At 33.9% G+C, this 22,570-nt stretch overlaps 2 protein-coding genes across 4 annotated transcripts; one reads left to right on the plus strand and one right to left on the minus strand.

Annotated features, from left to right (window-relative positions):
• Positions 1 to 2,109: 2,109 nt before the first annotated feature.
• LOC110611825 (exosome complex component RRP42) lies at positions 2,110 to 17,590 on the minus strand. Of its 3 annotated transcripts, none has more exons than XM_021752331.2 (9): positions 17,371 to 17,531; positions 6,178 to 6,261; positions 4,927 to 5,054; positions 4,746 to 4,802; positions 4,532 to 4,624; positions 3,706 to 3,784; positions 3,466 to 3,590; positions 2,643 to 2,786; positions 2,110 to 2,551 (listed from the first exon to the last, which is right to left on the minus strand). In XM_021752331.2, the coding sequence occupies exons 3-9, from the start codon at positions 5,050 to 5,052 to the stop codon at positions 2,312 to 2,314; spliced, it is 864 nt and encodes a 287-aa protein (XP_021608023.1). In that variant the 5' UTR covers positions 5,053 to 5,054; positions 6,178 to 6,261; positions 17,371 to 17,531; the 3' UTR covers positions 2,110 to 2,311. The 3 variants fall into 3 exon arrangements, with proteins under 3 accessions (XP_021608023.1, XP_021608024.1, XP_021608026.1); XM_021752332.2 differs by having other exon boundaries at positions 6,178 to 6,258; positions 17,371 to 17,510; XM_021752334.2 differs by lacking the exon at positions 6,178 to 6,261 and having other exon boundaries at positions 17,371 to 17,590.
• Positions 17,591 to 19,309: 1,719 nt separating this feature from the next.
• LOC110611571 (olee1-like protein) lies at positions 19,310 to 21,333 on the plus strand. Its single transcript, XM_021751960.2, has 2 exons — positions 19,310 to 19,475; positions 20,921 to 21,333. Exons 1-2 carry the CDS (start codon positions 19,310 to 19,312, stop codon positions 21,265 to 21,267), a joined length of 513 nt encoding a protein of 170 aa, XP_021607652.1. The 3' UTR covers positions 21,268 to 21,333.
• The last annotated feature ends 1,237 nt before the right edge of the window (positions 21,334 to 22,570 follow it).

The raw sequence follows: 22,570 nt of genomic DNA on the forward strand, positions 1-22,570 counted from the left end.
CCCACTTTGTGCCTTCGCCCACTTGTTAGGACGAGTGTCTTGCCCCATAGTAGAATTGAGCTTTCGCTTACCAGCCAAGTTGGAATAATCCTCTAGGCCCTCAGCCGCAACTATAGCTATATCGACATCTGTCACCTTTCGTCTCATTAATTCATTTTTAGCCCAAGATTTCAACCCTTTCATAAAGTTGTAAAACCGATCCTCCTCCTGCATGTTCACTATGGTTAGCATGAGGCGTGAGAAATCCCTCACGTAATCCCGAACATAACCTATTTGCTGTAGTTCTCCTAACTTGCACCGTGCATCATATGCCACATTCTCAGGATAAAATTATGCTCTTAACTCCTTGGTGAACATGTCCTGATGTAACTTGGTTTGATCCCGACCCCGCTCTCACTATTTTATTACGCCGCCACAATTTCGCATCGTCAACCAAGTACAAGGGTAAGATCAACAGCTTGTCCTCATCGGAGTCTCGTTTGGTAACCCTAAAGAACAACTCCATATCAAAAGAAAATAGTCTACTTCTTTTGCATCCCTTGCTCCGCCGAAAGCTTTCGGCTCCGAGACCTTTGTTCTCTCTACCCCACAAGTTTTCATGCCACTGCTCCCCGTAGCCTTCATAAGTGTGTTCACCCTTGCATTAAGCTCTTCCAGTTTACCTTGGAATGTGTCCATCGTCTCTTTGACACCATCATTGACCGCATCGATGGTCTCTTTAGCACCATCTCTAATATCTTCAACAACCCCTACCAAAGAGGTATGAGCATCAGAAACAGATTTGAGGCTTTCCATTATGCCTCCCACTTGAGAGGCCACTGCCTCCCATTCCATCATCTTAGACTCCAGATCACCCCATTGGATGTCCTTCGCTTGAAAGGGATATTGGGTGGTCTCAAACTCTATTGGCTCACCCTCACCCCCAGACGATTTGGCCCTCATAGCCAACCGCCATTCATTTTCTTTCTCTATGGCCTCAATGCGCTTATAAGCAGAATCAAACTCCAATGCCATCCCCTCTTGGGTGGCATAGTCACTTAATAAAGCAATACGGTTCTCAACCATTCTCTCGAGGGCATCAATGCGTGTACTAAATTTCGTCATGCTTCCACACTATTCTCGATCGTTCTTGCTCTGATACCAATTGTCACGGTTTCAGATTTTGACACTGACCTGGAACCGTGCGGCATTTGATTTGAACTTTTTTCAAGCCAAGTCAGTCAAGCTCTCTACTCATTCACCTGGACAAAGGAATGTAATGGTTAGGACCTCCTGCCCCATTCCCATAAAAATGGGGAAGCCACAGTTATCATGTGAAAATATCATATGATCAGATAATTATAGCAATACAAGCACATCAACAAGCAACCAAGCACAGATATTTAGTGAATGTGCTATTTATTTTATTCCAGAGGTAAAATAGTCATTACACAATCATGGTAACGATCATCTCCCAACTTGCAGACAAGAGAAATGCTTGCAATGAGAGAGGGCACAATCCAAGGACTCAACAAATCTATGGTGGTCAGTCGGACCCAGCCCTCGCTAGTGGCCAACTAGTCAATCCCTCTAAAGAGTCTTAAGAACAAATAGAACTGTGATAGAAGAAAACATCAATATGTTTGATATGATATTCCCTTAATAAATAAAAAAAAATAAATTACAAGAATGACACCCACTTAATAAATAAATAAAAATAAATTACAAGAATCTGACACCATTATTCTCTTACTATTAATCTCTACTAATTTATCTCAATATTAATTCTTAAAAATTTTAATACTAAAAAATTACAGTTTTGAACTCCCAAAACTTTATGACACTGACAAGGAGTCAGGGAGGGCAAGAGGCCATGGTCGCTGAAATTTTTTATAATAAAATAAGTGAACGTGCCAATATCCAAAAAAAAAACTAAAAAGCGGAAATCATACTCGCTTTGACTTTAAAAAGCTAGTTTGCAAAAAAAACAAAAATGTAAACTTTTTATTTCAAATATATGACAATGGTCCAAGAAAAAAGCTCAACTTGAAGATTTGTCCATTTAGAGCTCAAAGATAAATGACAAACAAACCCTAATTGACAACTAAAATAAAATAAAATAAAATAAAAGGCCACAAACAGTTAATAGCATCTTTTAATTAATCATGATGCTGCTTCCATACATTTGATAATAGCATCTTCTAATTTCAAACATTTGATAATGCTGTTACAATAATACTCTTCTAATTCTACTCATCTCCCTGAGTTGCTGTGGTGATATCCCAATGCTCATTAAACATAATTGTACACAAACAATGATCAAACATAATTCTCACAATTCATCTTCACCAGCCTCAGCAGCAGATATTTCTGACTCCAGTTTAGTTATCAGCTGCTCACTTATATGTTGTGCAACAGATATCATGTCAGAAATCACACTTGGATCGATGCCTGAGCCTCCTCGTTTTGTCAACCCGCAAATATGCCCTTTCCGATTTATCGAAAAAGAAATAGCAGAGCTCATCTGAGATTCCTCTTCTGAAGTAGCATCTACAATGTAGTGTCTCCCTACCTACATGACAGAGATTTGCAAACTTTCAAATGAATGCCTCTGTCTGTATGCAGTTCTTGAATGAATTACAAGTAACTATTTACTACATCACCTTTGTTAAGGTAACTATAACAGGAACTTCCGACGTATCAAATTGAAGAAATTCTTCATCACTTATGTCAACCTCCGGTTGCTCGTCACCTGATGCAGCAGCTGTAACATGGACTCTTGGGATGCCTGTATTGCTCAATGCAGCCTTTTGGAATAGAAACAGTGCATCAATCAATGTAAACCAGTGAAACCACCTTTATCTTCAAACAAGTCTTCAGAAACAGCATATGATCAATTGCATGTTTGTGACAGACAGAGACTAGCACAAAAGTTTTTTTTAACCCTAATAATTTATTCGCCTTTACTTTTATAAAAAAAACTCTTCATTCTTTTAAAATTCTGTATAGTTAGTCTAAAATAATATATTCACAAAATTGTCATTAGTCAATGCCACATTTGTTTCACTTCAGTCTCAATACTTTTCAAAATGGATATTACAAAGAAAGTACTCCAACTTTAATCAGTTTTCCATTAACTCCTCAATTTTATTTTATTTTTTACCTATTGAATCCATGAATTTCAAAACACATTACAGAAGCAGTCCTGCTGAAATCTTTTTATTGGAAATCACAAAATTGTGTATTTGAATTCACATAAAATCACGTCGATCATACAAAATCCTAATAAATTCATGAACATGATCTAAGTATGACTTTAAAAACACTAGTGGAACTAAAGTGATAATAGATTAAACCTTGAGAATTAAAATGATATAAAATATATAATTGTCCAAGAATTGCTAGAAGACAAAGCATACCTTAAACTTTTTCTAAACTTTTTTTTCTCCCAAGAAAAATTTTCCTAACATATAATTATAGATATACCTTAATTGCAGCACCAAGAGCATCTAAAAGATTTCCATCTGAACTGACAATAAGGCCATCAATATAAAGATCCCAACAAACTTTTCCTTCTGCAACTACTAGAGATGATGGATCAATTCCAGCGCCTGAGACAATTGAAGCATTTCATGTGTATCAGAAACCCATGAGTTGAATAGAAAAATGAAAAGCACAAGGCAACAGATTTACGATCATTATTCTTCCTCCACTGCTAATACAAACCTGCCCCACTTTTACCACCCAAGAGACAATGCTGAAGAGCAACTGAAAGTTCTGTTGACAGGTCCTCACCGCCTCTGCCCTGAATAAGTTTTGTGAATACAAAAATAACTTATGAAAAAAATACAAATAAGTAATTGGAGAAGCAAAATCGGATACGATTATCTCAATTTAGTTCTTAGTTTCAGTTTCAGTTACAAGAATTGGGAAGACGACAATGAGCAAAAAACTAATGTAAAGTTAAACATCGACTTCAAGCAATCAGTAGCATCTGCAAGCATCCAACTAAGTAACAGTGAGATCATTTTGGAGAACGTTAATAGACGAATAAATGCATTCAAAAAATTCCTCTATAAGCACAATCATGTGCATGGAGAAAATTAAGGTAAATTACCCAAAAAAATGCATAATATGCACTTTTCTCACTGCTATTTCAAACTTAATTACTTTGGTCCCTAATGTTTGGTAAGAACTATAAATTTTAGTTAACTGTAAAATTTTCATCCCCCTCTTTTCCCTGATATTCAACACTTAGTCTCTCAAAATTTTGCTATTCCCATTGGTGGCAGCACAAGGACCAAAATTATTAGTTTGAAACAATAGAGATCAATTATGCTACTGAAATTGTTAGTTTGAAACAACAGAGATCGAAGTAATTATTGATTATAGCACATTAAAACAATGAGTGATCAACTTAATATTCCTACAAAGTTTCAATGTGCAACAAATGTTTTCAACTTAACGAGAAAATACAACAGCATTCTATCAAGAGTCAGCCTTATCATGCATGCACCTGTTAAGATGATAGAGATGTTAGAAAGCATATAACCTCAAATGTTGGTTCTGCAACTGGGCTACAATCAACAAATATAGCAACCTTTCCCTTGTCAGGATGCAATGCACTTGGCCTTCCAAGCTCAGCCTGCACATAAACAGAAAAGCACAGTATTTGAAACTTGAAGTGGTGGGGAAAAAAGAACTCAAATAAATGAAATTTTAAAATAACTCGGTAGAAGTGTGTGTTTTGCCAGACAAAATAATACCTTCACACTAGCAATAACCTCTGTTGTACCTATCCTAACTCGTGCCGAGCCATTTGCCTGTAAGGAACTCATAAAACACAAAACTCAGAATAGTGTTAAAGTTAAAAAAGAACAAACAATGACACATAAGACTCTAGATGGTCAGTTAAAAAATCGATGTAGGCCTACAAGGATTGGGTACCTGAGGGATGACTCCTGTTTCAACAAAAATGGGCCGATAGGTATCTCGCTTGCGACCATCAGAGCGGAGATTTTGATTAATGCCACCCTGTATGAAATACTTTTCTCCAACTGAGAGTCCTACCATTTCTTAGCATGAACAATTAAAAAATAATAAGTAATTAAACAAGGATAGCCAAAGCTAGAGAACTAATAGAATCAAAGGACAACTAAAAGAATCAAATTGACTGAATAATGGATGAAGACAAACTGAACCAAAACCATTAAAAATATCGTCTAAAACTTAATAAAACCAGGAATAAATTCCTGCTCAATTATACTACAAGTTTTTAGGTGTTATTTGCCACAGACTTGGACTCAAAATGCAGTTAATCTAAAAATTACCAAGAACAATTTCAGCTCCAGTTCACAGAATTCAATTAAATTCAATAATAGAAAAGACAAGGGGAAAAAATTGAAATCACCAAATCAGAGGATGTATATTTTGTGCAGACAACTCTGTTCAAGGGAAAAATAAAGCTACCTTTCTACACCATCTCAGCCTGTCTCTCCTTATGCAGAGATTAGCCCAAGGAATTCATATCTCATTGCAATACATTAAATGAAATAAGTTGCAGAATCCTAGTAATGTAATGTGACGGACACATGAACATCTTAGCTTTTATTTTATTAAACAATTAACTGTTTGTTGTAATCAGCTGAGTTCCACAGCCAAGAGTGAAAGCCCAAAAAGCCAGCTAGCAACTACAGCATTTTTTACTGATATAATGATAGTTTAAATAGCATACTATTGAGATTTAAAATGAATTTGGGCTTAGTTAGTAGTATAACGATTGACTTCAAATATTATAAATTAGACATTTAACACATCAGCTCAAGAGATGCATACTCTGGACATTTTAAACTAAACCTGTATCAAACAGTTCCTATTAACTAATAGAACAGCTTCTATCAACCAATAAAATGTCCTAATTGCGATAAGTATTCATTCATTTTCTTCAAAATAAATCAACAATATGCTATAATTGTAAAGAACCAATCCTGAAGAGTTCTGTGCACAGTACCAGATTTCAATTACAATGAAAAGGAAAAGTTAAAGCCTAGAAATAATACGAACCTAGAAAATACTATTAAAACCAGATAAGCAAATAAACCAGAAAAACCACATAGAAAATGAAAAACAGCAAAATAAAAAAAATAAAGGCAAGTAACACAAAAATAGACAAACCCCAAAATAAAGAATTAGACTCACAGGTTCAAAGTGGAGTTTTATATATGGCTTGATAAACACTTTTACAGGAAACCAACAGCAGCACTCACGCCTCAACTGCTACTGCTATAAAGCACAATCCCCACCCAGGGGGAAAGCACAGACAAACAAAATCAGAGTCAGAGAAAAAACAAAAATGGAACCATAAAATAAATCAGAGCAATGATTTTGAAAATATCAGAAAAATAAGGACAAATACATAAGATACAAACAGATATGTAAAGGGAAAAAAAAGCGGAACCTGAGAGAGGAGATAGAGACATGCAAGTGATAGAAGCCATGGAGCCAATGAGTTGAGAACTGAAGAAGGAAAGGGAATAAATGAAGAATGAAGAAACAGGTTTAGGGAATAAGAAACTCAACAAAGCGAGTTAAGGGAAGAATTGAATGAGGAAGAAGGTGGTTGAGGAAAATGAACTAGAGGGAGGTTTCAGTGAGGGAAGGGAAGGGGGGAGCTGTGTTGGACAACCTAAAGGTTTAGGGTTAGAAAACAATGTAGTTTTTTATTTCTTAAATATTTCTGAAACCTTGTTAAAAAATAATTGTTTCTGAAAATTTAGTAGTATTTTTTGGGAAAAAAATAGTCACTTAGCATTTAGCAATCCTAATTGGTTACCTAACGTTAGCAATCCTATTTGGTTACCTAAATTTTTGGTTCCAAAATGATATCTAATCTTCCAAAGTAATGTTTAAAGATGTATTTACAAGATTTCATTAAATTAATAACGACCACAGCTGTGTTCTTTGCTGAAGCTTTAAGTCTTAAGAGCTTGATCTGGTTGCTTGATCAAGATGCTACCTGGGTGGATGTGGAAGTTGACTCAATGTTGAGTTCTTTCCATGAGCTCTTACTAGATATGGCAATGGGTGAAGTATTTTCAAGTGTCAGATCCAACTAAACTCTATTAGAATTGGGTTTGGATAATATGTAATAGGTTTTTGACTGGTTAGTCTAAAAATTAGACGCCGTAACAGGTCCGGATCAAATTCAGGTTTTGTGTTAAGTATCTATGGCCTGAATCCATTCCAACTAAATATATGTTTTTATGATAATATTTATAATTTTTATATAATCTAATCTAAAAATAGATTATAAATGTTTGAAATAAGTATTAAAATTCTAAACTAAAAATTATTAAAATATATTTTTTATTTAGATTACTAATTAAAATAGATACAATTAAAGGGGTTTGGATATTATTCAGTAACAATACTTTGGTTTGATACAAGTATATATCATTATATAACTGTCTCATTTGGGATGAGTTTGAATGATAAAATATTCATTGAGTTTGTGTTCAAGTAGAATGATCTTCATGGATATCCTTGTTTGACAAAGACGATAGTTCTTGTTTTGATATTGTCATTTTAGAAAGCAAAGAGTTTTTCAAAATAAAGAAAGGTGTTAGCCCATGCCATTGCAAGGGATTCTTTATCTCATGACAACTCATGTTTAAGGATTGTGTGTCTGAGGAGCTCATGTTTGTGTATTGTTCACAAAGATTGTGGTTATCAGACTTTGTTTGCAAAAAAATAACTCATATTAAAAAAAAAATTCCACAAAAATATTTCCTGCAGAAAATATTTTTCAACAAAATAACTTATTTTCCATTGTTTAATTTTAATTTCAAGAATAAAATATATTAATAAATTTATATATAGAGATCTTAATAAAATTTTTAAAGTACAGAAAATTATTTCTAATTTTGAAAAGAGAAAGTCATCTTTCTTGAAATAATTTAATTTTTTCTTTGATTAGGAAAATATTTTCCCCTAATTAATTTTTCTCAGTGCTCCAAACGCCAAAAAATGTGAAAAATATTTTTCTAGAAAATAATTTTTGTGAAACACACGCAGCGTAAAATAGAGTTTATTTTCCCTCAAACAAAAAGCAACTACAGACGTGCTTTAGTCTCTACCAAAACTCTCTCAACATATAACCAAATCTGTGAGAGGGGTTGCTTCTTATAGGTGACAGCCCCTCTCTCCTTTCCTTCTCTAGATCTTTCTTTGTTTTTCCCTTCTTTTTCTACTTTCATAGATTCCTGCATTTTAGTTTTGTATTTTCTTCTAATAACTCTTAAATGTATGCCATTTTGAAAAGATGCTGAGAATTTATTCTCATATCTGCTCTTTGATAAAATCTAGAGTTTATCTCTCCCTGTTAGTGGGAGTTATTATATATTGTTTATAGTTGTTAGGAATGGTACCAAGTAGGGAACCTGCAAATTCAAAATAACCTAAACCCGTTTATATCTATAACACCCAAACCCATTAAGAAATTAGTTTCCAAGTGCATCCGGTCCAACCCATTTATCATTACCTGCACACTACCCAAATCTACCAGAACACAATTACCTTTAACTAATTTTGCTGAAATGTTGATCACAAAATAGATTTATGCGTTAAATTAGCCGGACCGAAAACCAAATCATTAAAAATGACTTTTTAAAAAGAACAAATAATGAAATTGATCATAAAAAAAAATATAAGTGAAGTTAAAGTTGAAACAAACAACATTAATATAATTCTAAATGAAGCGTAACCCTTCTAAGTTCATAAACATAATAATAAATATAAAATTTAAACATAATTGCAATAAAAAGAAGCTGAAAGACATAGTTAATTTAAATAAAACAAAAAAGCCAAACAACAGCATATTAGAAATGTTATCACAAATTACAACACGGATCTAAAAGATACTTTAAAGCAAGATGGTTCCTTCAAAGCCTTCAGCAAAAAAATCATTATCACCACTAAGGGATTCCCACAGAATCTTAACAATATCAGTTAGTCCTGAAGACTTAAATTTGAAGGCACAACAAAAAGGTAGCGACAATAGATGGTACAATTGCGTTATGGACCTGAGAGCTGAGGTTTTAATTTGAGTGGAAAAGTTGCTGGAATTTTAGCAGCCATAATAATATATCAGGGGAAATTTATATTTCAGCATTTTCCCTTTTTTTCTGTTTAATTTTTTTTTTCTGTGTAAGAGTCCTTGAAAACCATTTTCCCGATAAATATAATGAAATAAATCCCAGTTTTCTCATCCATATATCCTTTTGCTTGAGAGAAACACTTGACGAACTCAGATAACATCAGACCCAATGGAGCAGTACATAAGGCTATGAATGGATTACCTCTAATAACATATAAAAAATAAGACCCATTAAAATCATGACACGTGTACATGTGATTCAAAAGGGGTATGCGAACCTTTCTATCTAATTGGACCAGACAATAGAAAGCCCCGACCTATTGAGTATAACAAATCAGACCACCGACACCCTTGAATTTACCAAAGCCCAGAGTAGATAAACCAATCTCCTCAAAGCCCGAATAAAACGGACAGACCTCTTCAAAACTCATACTACAACAAGGCTTTGAACATAGATGTGGCCGACTTCAGTGACCAGAAGGAACTAACCTTCATATAGGTCGGATGAACCAGACACGACATGATGAAGCCAGCCGACCTCCCACGTACTGGTCGTCTCTTGGTACGGCACAAGGTTGGTACGGCACAAGGTTGGTACGGCCCAAGGATTATAAATGTGCGTGCTGACTGTACGAATTGGCCAGCTCCATTTTTATTGCCCTGTCGCTTATTATTAATGGGTCGACTGACACACCTACACAAAAACATCCCTAACCAGTAGGATGGGGACACAACACCAGGGGTGTAGCTATCAGAGGTATATATATCACTTGTTGGAAAGAATATTCTGCCATAATTATAATTAATCAGTGATTAACATTACCATAGTTAGCATAATTCTAGGCGATAATTGATAGCATAATCATAGGCATAATTGATCATATCTTGTACTATATAATCCTTATATCCTATTACACAAAAAGAAAGAAAATGAAAAATATTTTTCTTTCTATAATTCTAGATGGTATCAAAGCGGGTTTCGATCTAAAAGTTTAGCCGATTTTTCCTGCAATCATCATTTGCAGGAATACCTTTCCCAACCTTCTCTAACCGAGAAACAGCAATGGCTGATTCTTCTAGCCAAGAGTCCAGTCGGTTATGGTGATTTTAAGATTTGTTGGTTTCTGATATGCATTTTGGCTATTTTTGGCTACACGGTCTTCACATTCCTAAATCACATCGCACTAAACTTGATCCGTGTGCTCTTAAGTGTGTGTTCCTCGGTTATGGTGTCCATAGAAAGAGCTATTGGTGTTTTGACCCAATCTCTCTAATAGACTCTTCACCACTATGGATTGCACTTTTCTTGAAGACGAGTATTTTTTCTCCTCGCCAACTGGCAGTGAGGGAGAGAATACAGCAAAACCACTACTTCCAAGTTGGCTTAGCTATACTGAGGGAGAGTCAGAAAATGTACAGTCCTCAATCTCAATGCCACATCCAGAGCCTGCCACCGTAGAATATCATGAGGAATACGCCAATGAGGTATATGAATATGAACCCTCTCCTTCCTCTAATAACTTTACCACTGAACCCATCTCCCTTGAGTCTCCTGAAACAGGCCACTATGTACTACCCCCTCAGAGTAACAGAGAAGTTCCACCCATGAGGTATGATCCAGAATTCAAGGTAGCAAGATCTAAGTATCCTATGGCAAATATTACTAGAGGAGAGAATCTATCACCTCAGTTTATCACACTACAAAAAAATATTTGCTTAGAATGGATACCAAAGGATGCCACAGAGGCCTAGAAGGACAAGAGATGGATTGAAGCAATGGAGATCGACATGGATGCCTTGGAGAAAAATAAAATCTGGGAGAAATGCTGGCTACCCAAGGGAAAATGACCAGTGGGATGCAAATGGGTGTTTACTGTAAAGTATAAGCCGGATGGAACGATGTAGATATAAAGCCCGACTGGTAGCAAAAGGATACACTCAGACCTATGGAGTCAACTACTCCGAAACGTTCTCTCCAGTAGCAAAAATTGATACAATACGAATCCTATTCTCTCTTGCTGCAAACCTAGACTGGCCACTTCACCAGTTTGATGTGAAGAATGCTTTCCTGCACAGCAATCTGAAAGAGGAAGTTTACATGGATGCTCCACCAGGGTTCACGAGTGGATATAGACGGGGAGAAGTGTGTCGATTAAGACGAGCCTTGTATAGGTTGAAACAGTCTCCCAGAGCATGGTTTGGGAGATTTACCCAAGCAATGAAGAAATATGGATATCGGCAGAGTAACTGTGATCACACCCTATTCTTGTGGAGACGAGGAAGAAAAATCACGTGTTTGATTATATACATGGACGACATGATTATAACAGGAGACAATGTGGACGAGATCAAACGGCTGATGGACAATTTATTCCAAGAATTTGAGATGAAAGACCTGGGGGGTTAAAATACTTCATTGGGATTGAAGTTCTCAGGTCAAATCAGGGAATCCTAATATCACAAAGAAGAGAAAATACATCCTTGATCTGTTAGCCGAAAAAGGAATGATAGACTGCAAGCTGGTTGATACTTCAGTAATGGTCAATCATGAGTTGAGCAAAGATTCAGAAGGACCAGCAGATAGGGGAAGGTACCAAAGACTGGTAGGAAGGCTGATTTACTTATCACACATCAGACCAGACGTGGCGTATGCTGTGAGTTTAGTAAGTCAGTTCATGCACGATCCAAAACAAGACCATATGGAGGCAGCATTGAGGATTGTTCAATATCTGAAAGGAACAGCTGGGATGGGCATGTTGTTTAGTTCATGCACGATCCAAAACAAGACCATATGGAGGCAACATGCATTGAGGATTGTTCAATATCTGAAAGGAACAGCTGGGATGGGCATGTTGTTCAAGAAGAATGGTCATCTCAATAGCTGACAGACGATCCACTTCAGGATATTTTACCTTCGTTTGAGGTAACTTGGTGACATGGAAAAGTAAGAAGCAAAAGGTGGTGGCACTGTCCAGTGCTGAAGCAGAATTTAGCGGAATGGCAAAAGGACTTGCAGAGCCACTATGGATCAGAAAGTTGATGTTTGAGCTTGGATTTCCATCAGGGGACGCAGCTGAACTTCGTTGTGACAATAAGGCAGCAATCAGCATTTCCGAAAATCCTGTTCAACATGATCGAACAAAACATGTTGAAATAAACCGACATTTCATCAAGGAAAAGTTAGACAATGGTTTGATATCATTACCGTTTGTTCGACTGAACGAATATTCCATAAAGTTTTGGGCAAGTTGGGCATGTTGGATCCACATGAACCAACTTGAGGGGGAGTGTTGGAAAGAGTATTTTGCCATAATTGTAATTAATCAGTGATTAACACTACCATAGTTAGCATAATCCTAGCATGATTCTAGGCGATAATTGATAGCATAATCATAGGCATCTTGTACTATATAATCCTTATATCTTATTACACAAAAAAAAATGAAAAATATTTTTCTTCCCATAATTCTAGATCACTGATTTAATCTAAAAAGGTGCCTCTTCTTCTTCTCCAAGGGAAAAAACCCTCTCCAGGAGAGGACGGGCTCCTCTCTCTCTTAGGCTCTTAGAAGCTTCTCCCTGGAACTCTTAAACTACATGCTCTCCGGAAATCCCTTTTGGATGTTTTATTGTTATTTATTTTCTCTTCACATTAATGAATGAGATAATTCCAAATCTAACTTGAGCGTCGAAAGGTATTTCTAGTGGACCCCTTACCGTCTTTTTCTACCTTAAAGATCCCTTACCGTCTTTTTCTGCCTTAAAAATCCCTTTCCTCAAGATAAGATATGGAGAGACCTAACGAAATCAATCACGAAGCAACAATCAATCCATACCCATTGAATTGAGCCGCTGCTCAGGTATCTGCATCTAGACACCCCATTGGATATCGCATCATAGAGTGGTGTCGTATGTGGGAAATGAAGGAGATTGTCCTATCACTGGAGTTTCCAAACAAAACCCATTGAGATCCACATGACAAACCAAGAAAACCTAACAGTCAAATAACAAGGTAGACCAAAAGAAAGAGAGATGGTGAAAAGACCCAAGAATCACCTGTATCTAAAATGCTGATGTGAGAAGAAAAAGCAACTCGGAGCAATCCATCAACCATGAAAAACGAGGAGTGACGTGCACCAGTTACCCAAGTTGTACAATTACTTTCTTTAGCTCAAAGTATTTTTGCTATTATGAACTAGTAAAAAAATTTAAAACCTTGGACGAAAAGCTTTGTGTATATGAACCTGAAATATAACGGTATACTGAAGTAGCTTAAAAGGCTCTTATCTGTGATTAATATTAGCATGATTCTACTGAAAAAAGAATTTAAAGCATGCTGCTATATGATTTGAAAGCTGTGAAGGAATTTATGCATGAGAAACATTATTTACTAGATTTTTTAGAATCATATGAGATGATATAGTCGTACAAAATTAATATTTTGCATTCAGTTGAAATATAAAGCTAAATATCTTACTATTTTAAATTAACAATGAGCATTCTCGTTGCATATAATTTGCGCAAGCCTTTATTTTTCAGAAAAAATTCAGAAGCAAGAAAAAGGCTAGAGAGTCAGAGCTAAGAGCCCGAAAATCACTCAAGGAAAAAAAAAAAGGTTCGGAAGCCAACCCAGGGCTAAAAGTGCCCGAAAGTAAAAGAGCAAATATGCTCGAAGGCAAACCTAGGGCTAAAAGTGCTCGGAAGTAAACAAGCAAAAATGCTCTGAAGCGAGTCTAAGGCTAAAAGAGCCTGAAAGATGCACAAAAGAAAAAGTGCTCGAAAAGAGAGTCAAGACTAAAGAGCCCGGAAGTCAACCAGGCAAACCAAAGAGCAAATCAGAGCTAAAAAGCTCGAGAATACGGGAGGTAGAAAGCGCTCGGACGGATAACCAAGGTTGAGAACCCAGAAGATAACTTGAAGCTAAGGATCTTACATGCTACAGTGTTCATTAATCAATATTATTCAATCAACAAGGAACATTCTCGTTACATATACTCTGTGCAAATTTATGTGCAAGCTCCAATTTTGCACACAAATTTAAAAGTAAGAGGAAGACTAATAAGCCTGGGAGCCACAACTACAAAACGAAAAAGAAGCTCAAGAGGCAGGTGTCAGCCTTGGAAATAGACCCCTGACACCAAAAAGCCGAATTGAGGAAATAAAGAAGCCCAATGAGGTAGATGCCGGCATAAAAATAGACTTCCGGCACCAAAAAGCCGAGTTAAGGAAATAAACAAGCCCAATGTGGCAAATGCCGACCTCAGAAATAGACCACTGGCACCAAAAAGCCGAATTGAGGAAATAAAGAAGCACAATGAGATAGGTGACGGCCTCAAAAATAGATCCCTAGCACCAAAAAGCCAAATTGGGAAAACAAAAAAGCCTAATCCAGACAAGGGCCAAACTCAGAAATAGACCCCTGGCACCACTAAGCATTGAGGAATCAAATAAAGAAGACCCAACCAAGACAGGTGCCGGACTCGAAAAATTTACTCCTGGTACTAGGTAAACCAAGTTAAGGTATAAAATGAATGAAAAATGCAACCATTATGGAATAACGCTTAAGGGAAAAAAGTCTGAAAAGCGCTTAAGAGGAAAAATAGCCCGGAAGAGCAAAAATGCTCGGAAGACGCTTAAAAGCAACAATGCTCAAAAAGCACATGAGGGCAAAAATGCTAGAAAAATACAAAAAGCCATAGTAACCCCGGATAATGCTTAAGGGCAAAAAGACCAGAGAGCACCCAAGAGCAAAAATCCTCGGAAGAGTAACCAGGGCTACAAAGCCCATAATAAGGCTTAAGAACAAATAGCCCGAAAAGCGCTTAAGGGCAAATAGCTCGGAAGGTTCAAAAAGCAAAAATACTCAGACGAAGGTCCAAAGAAGCGCTTACGAGCCAAAGCACCCAGATGAAAACCTAGGGCTAAAAAGAGCCCGGTCGAATACGAAAAGCGAAAAGCGCTCTGACCAAAACTCAAGACTAAGAGCCCGGAAGATGCTTAAAGAGCAAAATGCTCGGACTAAGAGTCCAAAAAATGATAAAGAGCAAAAATGCTCAGACTAAGATCCAGGGCTAAAAGATCCTAGAAGAAAACAAACAGCAAAAGCGCTTAGACCAAAAATTAGGGCTAAGAACCCAGAGGAAGATCATAAGGAGCCTAAGAGCTCGAACAAAAAAATCAAAGCTAAAGAGTCCAGAAAAAAAAAAAAAACTAAAACGCTTGCAAAAATATTCAAGGCAAAAGAACCCAAAATGATTTAGAAAATCAAAGAGTTCGGACGAATGTATAGGGCTAAAGAGCACCGTAAAGAGTTAAAATTGTCATAAAAATAGCCAGGAGTAAAAAACCCAACCCAGTAAAGTGCTAAATCGCTCGTAAAACTAATCAACTGAAACACTTATTAAAAAATCCAGGGTTACAGAAGATGCCTCAAAGAAAATAATCAGAAGAAGACCCAAAAGGGCATACCAATAAGGATAGGTCAAAAGGACAAGGCCGGAAAGGACAACTGTCAAGTCAAACCTCCCATAAAGAAGACACGAAAGGACAAACTATTAAGGTTAGGTCGAAAAGGCAAGGCTAAAAGGCCAGAGCACCGGGTCGAACCTTCCGAAAGGAAAACTACCAAGGTCATATTTCCTATGAAGAAGACCACCAAAATCATATCTCCCAAATAGAAGATTATCAAGTATAAAATTTGCTCCCCTAGTTCGATCTATGCTAAAGTTGACTAATTCAATTCCCTTTGAAATTCATAAGCGTTACTAAATGAACAGGCTGCTCCAAATTAGCATGTCGGGTTCCCTTTATCTTATGGTCATAAATAATCATAGAGAAGCGAAAAGGCAATTGATAACATATAAAAAATAGGATCCATTAAGATTATGACACGTGTACACGTGATCACAAGGGGTATTCGGATCTTTCCATCTGGTCAGACCAGATAGTAGGAAGCCCCGACCTATTGAGTATAGCGAATAAGACCAGTCTGGAGCAAACAGACCGACCTCCTCAAAGTCCGAAGAAGATGGGCAAACCTCTTCAAAACTCATACTACAATGAGGCTTTGAATGCAGACGTGGCCGACCTCAGTGAACGAAAGAAACTAACCTCTATATAGGTCGAATGAACCAGATGCCGACCTCACACGCAACGCATGATGAAGGTATGAATTGACCAGCTCCGCATTTATTATCCTGTCGCCCATCATTAATGCACCGTCCGACACACATGCACAAAAACATCTCTATCCAGTATTAACGCACCGCCCGACACACGTGCACAAAAACATCCCTATCCAGTACAATAGGGACACAGCACTAGAGATGTCATCTATGAGATATATACATATGTATATATCACTGACTTAATCCAAAAAGGGGCCTCTTCTTCTTCTTTTCCAAGGGAAAAAACCCTCTCTCTCGAAAGAACGACTCCTCTCCTCTATGAGGCTCTGAGAAGCTTTTTGCCTCTTTTCCATAGACTAATTCACAGAGAAACTCTTAAAATACATGCTCTCCTGAAATCCCTTTTAGATGCTTTATTGTTATTTATTTTCTTTTCATATTGATGAATATGAGATAATTACTGATTTAACTTAGCGTCACAAAGTCTCCATCGAGTGCATCACAGTGGACCCCTGACAATTCCTCAAGATAAGATATGAAGGGACTAGATGAAATCGATCACGAATCTGCGAGCCGCTGCCCAGTGTCCACATTTGGACACTGTTGGATATCGTGTCATCAATAACTAATCAGTTTAGCTTACGTCTATAACGTGGCATACTCATCCATAAGAACCCGGAAACAAAAGGATAAGCTGCTTCCTATATGTAGTAGGCCTAAACAAATATTAGCCTTCATTATTAGCCAAGTTGCATGGGTGCCCCTAACTATTCTACTGTCATTTGAAGTTGGTTGGGAAAAAAAAAATGGGTTATAAGTTATGGAGTATGGGTCTCACCAATTATAAATCCCACATTTTCTTAATCAAAATGAGCAAATTAACAAAAGATACAGCATGGTTTGTGGTTTGGGTTAAGACTTGCAAAAATCCCTTTTCACGAGTCTTCTTATTTGGGCAATAAGATTAGTGCAGAAAACCAGGGCCAATCTCAATACATACAGAACAATGTCAGCAACCGTAAAATTATTCAAAGACATATGTGAGACCGTGGGAACAGAGACCCATTTCAGAAACCCATTCAGGAATAAATCTCAACTATCCAAACAAACCTGCATCGTGACCACGGAGACAGAAGCAGCGGGAATGAGGGGCAAAACCGCGAGAGAGGAGCAGAGTCGACAGAAAGCAGCTGCTGCGGTGGAGGAACTGCAGCGGCAAGATTGGACCAGCGTGACTGAGGAGGAGCAGCGGCGGCGACGGCGAGGACGCAGGGTCAAGGGAACCGGGGTATGGTCGGAGGGGGGGGGGGGGGAGGCGGGAGTGTCTTTTCTGATTTGAGAGCTCAGCTAATGTGTAAGAAACTAAGGTTTAGGTTCAGCGGTTTTTTTTATAAAAAAAAAAAGCGGTTTAGGTTTACTTTTATTCGTAAATTTTGGTATAATTTAATTCGATTAATTATTTTAAAAAATCAATTAATTTATTTTGGGAAAAGAAAATTTTAATTATTTTTATTTAACAAAATTAATAGGGAAAAAAAATGAAAACAGAAAGCTAATCAAGAACAAAACTGGTTCTAGCAACTCCACGGAGATCATGAAGAAACCAGGCTGATTAATTGCATTGGAGGTTGAGAAATCAAGTGAGAGCCAAACGGAAATTATGCAACAACATGAAACATATTCATGCATAATTTTATAAATAGCGTATTATATCTTCGATAATCGAAGATTGTTTTTGGATGGTAAAAATTCATTAAAGGTTGAGGTTCAAGGTTTGAATACAAAGTCCATACAAAAAAACAATTAAAATCAAAAATTCCAAAAATTAGAAACTTAATTTTAAAGTTCACAAGAACCTAAACCCAGTAGGAATATGAAAAAAAAAATAAAACAAAAGGGCATAGTGCTCCACAAGATATCATTATTCCCTCTGGAGTTTTCACATTACAGAGCATACATATGGAAGAATGAAAAATAATATTTAAAAAATACACCATCTTAATAGAAGCTGAGTTTCTGGCTCATAAAAAAAAATAACATGCTATAATACCAACACCACTCTTACCCACTGTCTAAATAAAAAGGAGTGAATATGGGGTGAGCATTCGGTCGGTTCGGTTTAAAATTAAACCGAACTGAATAAATCGAAAACCGATATTTTAGTGTTTATGAAAACCGAATTGATTTTGATCAGAAATCGAATCGAATCGAACCGATCTGATTCGGTTTGATTCAGTTCGATTAGATCGATTTCGTTTTTTAATAATTTTTTTATTTTTTACACTTTATTTTTAATATTTTAAAATTTAATTAAAATATTTTAATATTAATATGATTTAATTTCTCTATATTATTGAAAAAATATATTATTATTACTAATCGGTTCGGTTCGATTTTTTCGATTTTTTTTATCAAAACTAAACCAAACCGAAATAACTAAAAATTCTGAAATTAAAAACAAAACCGAATCGAAATGTATAAAAAACCGAATCAAATTTTTAAATCAATTCGGTTCAATTAGTTTTTTCGATTTGAACCGGATACTGCTCACCCCTAAGTGAACCTACTTTTAAACAGCGTAGAATTAGCAGCACTTATCTAGTTAAAATAAGGTCAGATTAATAAATTTCTATATAAAAAATAGGTTTTACTACTTTAAAAAATCAATGAACAAAATTATATCTATGTATTTAGAGGGAGATAATCTTTCAATATATTTTTGCATATAAAAAATAACATTAACATAAATAATATCATGTTTAGATGCAAAAAAATAAAAGAACAAGATGATGCATGTCCCAAAATTATTTGGCCTAACTGTTTCTTTATAGATAGGACTATGAATTGCTTTCAACCTAGAGCAAAAAGGGGATCAAAATATTTTTAAAAACCACAAATATAAAAATATACAAATAACAACCTCACAAATTAAGAACTCCTCCATAATTATCTCCTAATTTTCCCCTTATAAAACAAAAGCTTCTTCTGATCTCCATTTGAATGCCTAACAAAAAATAAGGAAGAACAAATAAAATAAAATAAAAAGAGAATGGCCAATTACTCGACCGGTAGCATGATCTTCCTTATGTTTGCTATTTGCTTCTCGTCTCTTCTTCACTTCACCAATGGCCAATCTCATTTCAATGTGAGGGGCAAGATTTACTGTGACACGTGTGGCGTTCAATTCATAACCAAGAAATCATTTTACCTTGAAGGTACATCTCTTTATTCTAATCATAAGTTAGGGTAAAAAATAATTTATATTTTTATAAAAATTTCCGTGTAAAATTTATTTGTCGAAGTTTTAATAAATTTTTTAAAATATAAAAATGATTTCGTCTTTAAAAAAAAAAGTAAATTCTCTGTTAGAGTAATTTATTTTTTTTCTTTACTTTTAAAAATATTTTTTATTAATTTATTCTTTTAAATTTTTTAAATGTCAGAAAATATAAAAAATATATTTTTTTATAAAATAAATGGGGCAATATTATCATTTTATTTTCCTATAAGTTGATTAATTAGCATTTTCCAATCGATTACGTTGAACCATTTATAGGTTGCTGAGTTTTTTTTTTTTTCTTTTTTTTCCGCCGAAGGTTGCTGAGCTTGGATAGTGAATATTCAATGAGCTTTGATATAATACCATATTGTATACCATTAAAAATATATTATCTAATAAATTAGAAATAAATGATAAAATATAAAATATATTTATATTTTAAAGAAATATTAATAAATTTGTATATAGAAGTTTTAATAAAGACCTTTTAAAATAGATGTCATTTTTTTAAAAATGACTTTTTTTTATTAAAAAAGTATTTTTTATTAAATTAAATTTTTTAATAATTTAAATGTCAAAAATATAAAAAATATTTTTCATAAAATAAAGGAAGCCTAACTATTATTTCAATAATAATGATAAATTTTTGAGAATGCTATGAATGGTCACTTTTTAATAACTAATCAACACTTCTATAATAAATATTTTTCAGCTGATAGGACAACCAATTAAAAAAATATAATTTTTGTTTGTATATATATTAAAAAATATCTCTTCTATTTTTATTTATTTTACTTTATAAATATATATATATATATTAAAGAATATAATTTTTTTTATTAACTTTTAAATATATCTATTTAAAGACATTAAATTTTATTAAATAATAAAAAATATTTTGAGAAATGCTTTGAAAATAAATTAAAATTAAATAGAATTATAATAATTAATGTATATGTTATTATAGTATAAAAAAACAGATAATAATTTTGAAATGTCTAAAAAAAATAAATAAAAATTATAGAATAAAACTAATTTAATATTAATTTCTTTGAATTAAGGAATGATTTAAATACTAAAATATTAATTAAATTAAATTCAGATATAATAATTTGATAAAAATATTAAATTTATCTCTAAACTATATTAAAAATATCAAATTTAATATTTTTATTTAAATTTAACTTTAAACAATTAATAAAAAGTTAAATAAATTTAAAAAAAATTAAAAAAAAAATAAATCCTCACCAGTAATGTCATTATTAATTTTTTAATAATAACTGAGAGCTAAAAATGAAAAAAAAAAAACATTTTTTTTTAAATATTTTAGCCGTAATAATTTTTACAGATACATCAAAATTAATGTAGAAAAATGAGCAGGTGCGAAGGTGCGATTCGAATGCTGGGACATGAAAACCAATGCGACAATATTTAGCCGAGAAGTAGAAACAAACAAAAACGGGAAATATGAGCTAAGGGTGCCGGGAGTTCACGAGGAGGAGCTTTGCCGAGTGATCCTAATATCATCTCCAGACCCAGAGTGCAGCGAAATCAACCAAGATCCGTTTGTGAATAAAGCTTCTCATATTGTACTCAGCCGCCTCAATGGCCTTGCTGGCAATACTCGCACTGCTAATCCTCTTGGCTTTTTGAAGAAAACACCTCCACCTGAGTGTTCAACGCTCCTAAAAAAAATGAAAGTCACTGCTTCCGGTCTTGTGCCTTAGAAAATTATTTTTCCTTTATTATTTATTTATTCTGGATGGGTTGGGTGATTTTCTTTTTTAATTCAATTTTTGAATAGTACAAATATTATTAGGTTAGGTTTTAGGGAAATCGTTAATTAAGATTTTTGCCCACAACCCATTTGAAGTGTTTGTCACTCTGTCTTAGATGTAATTTACAACCTATAAAGAAAACTTTTATGCACAGTGATCACTTATAAATATTATTTTTTATAATATTTATATTATAAATATAAATAATTTATTAATATATATTAAATTTTATTTTATTATAAAAATTTTATAATTAACAAATATTAAAGGGGTAATATAGTCCAAACAAAAAATTAAAATTCATCAACTATGAGAGGTGATGAAAAAAAAAATCTAATAAGGTATTTTTACAAATAATATTTATAAAAAATATTAGAGTTAAAAGAATTTAAGAGTTTGTATTTAATGGATTAATTAGGTATTAATAAATAAATATAAAAAATTTGATACTTTATTCATTTATTATTTTTTAAAAATAAATGAAATTATCTCCTAATTGGTTTGTTCACTATTCTATTTTATAATAAAAAAATTGTTTTTCTTATTTTTCGTAATAGAAAATAACTACTGTCCTCTAATCAAAATTAAACTTTAATTTGCTTTGACTAGAATTGAATAGTCATCTAATTAAAAATATTTATTTATAATAGTAATATTAATTATACTATTATAAAATAAATGGACAACATATATTACAAATTTTTAAACAAAATATTTTTAAATATATTTTGTATTTTAAATTTTAAATTTTGAAAATTATGAATTTTTTCCTGTTATTATTATTATTTTTTTTAAAATATAAAAAAATTTTATTAAACACTATCAAAATCTCACTAAAATAAAATATAAATAGGAAGTTTATTTCACTTAATTTATCAAATAATGGACAGTACCAATCAGTGGCTCATCAATTAGTGAAAATATTTTTAATATTTTTTTAATAAAAATAAAATATAATTAAAATAAAAAATATTTTCCATAAATCAACATATCCGCACCTTTTAAAATTTTAATTTTTTTTTTCAAGTTAGAAATTTCTCAACAACTTGTGTTTTGAAAAGAGTATTTAATTTCTAAATTCTAGATGACTTTTCATTAATAAATCACTGATCTACGCATAGAATATATAATATCTAATATAATAAATTTTTTTTAAAGTATCGAATACCCTATTTGAATTTTATTTTTTTAAATAAAATTTTTTAGATGTTTCATATTAATAATTTATAGTAAAAAATATTCATCATATATA

This window comes from Manihot esculenta, chromosome 3, assembly GCF_001659605.2.
Source record: "Manihot esculenta cultivar AM560-2 chromosome 3, M.esculenta_v8, whole genome shotgun sequence".
Taxonomy (NCBI): domain Eukaryota; kingdom Viridiplantae; phylum Streptophyta; class Magnoliopsida; order Malpighiales; family Euphorbiaceae; genus Manihot; species Manihot esculenta.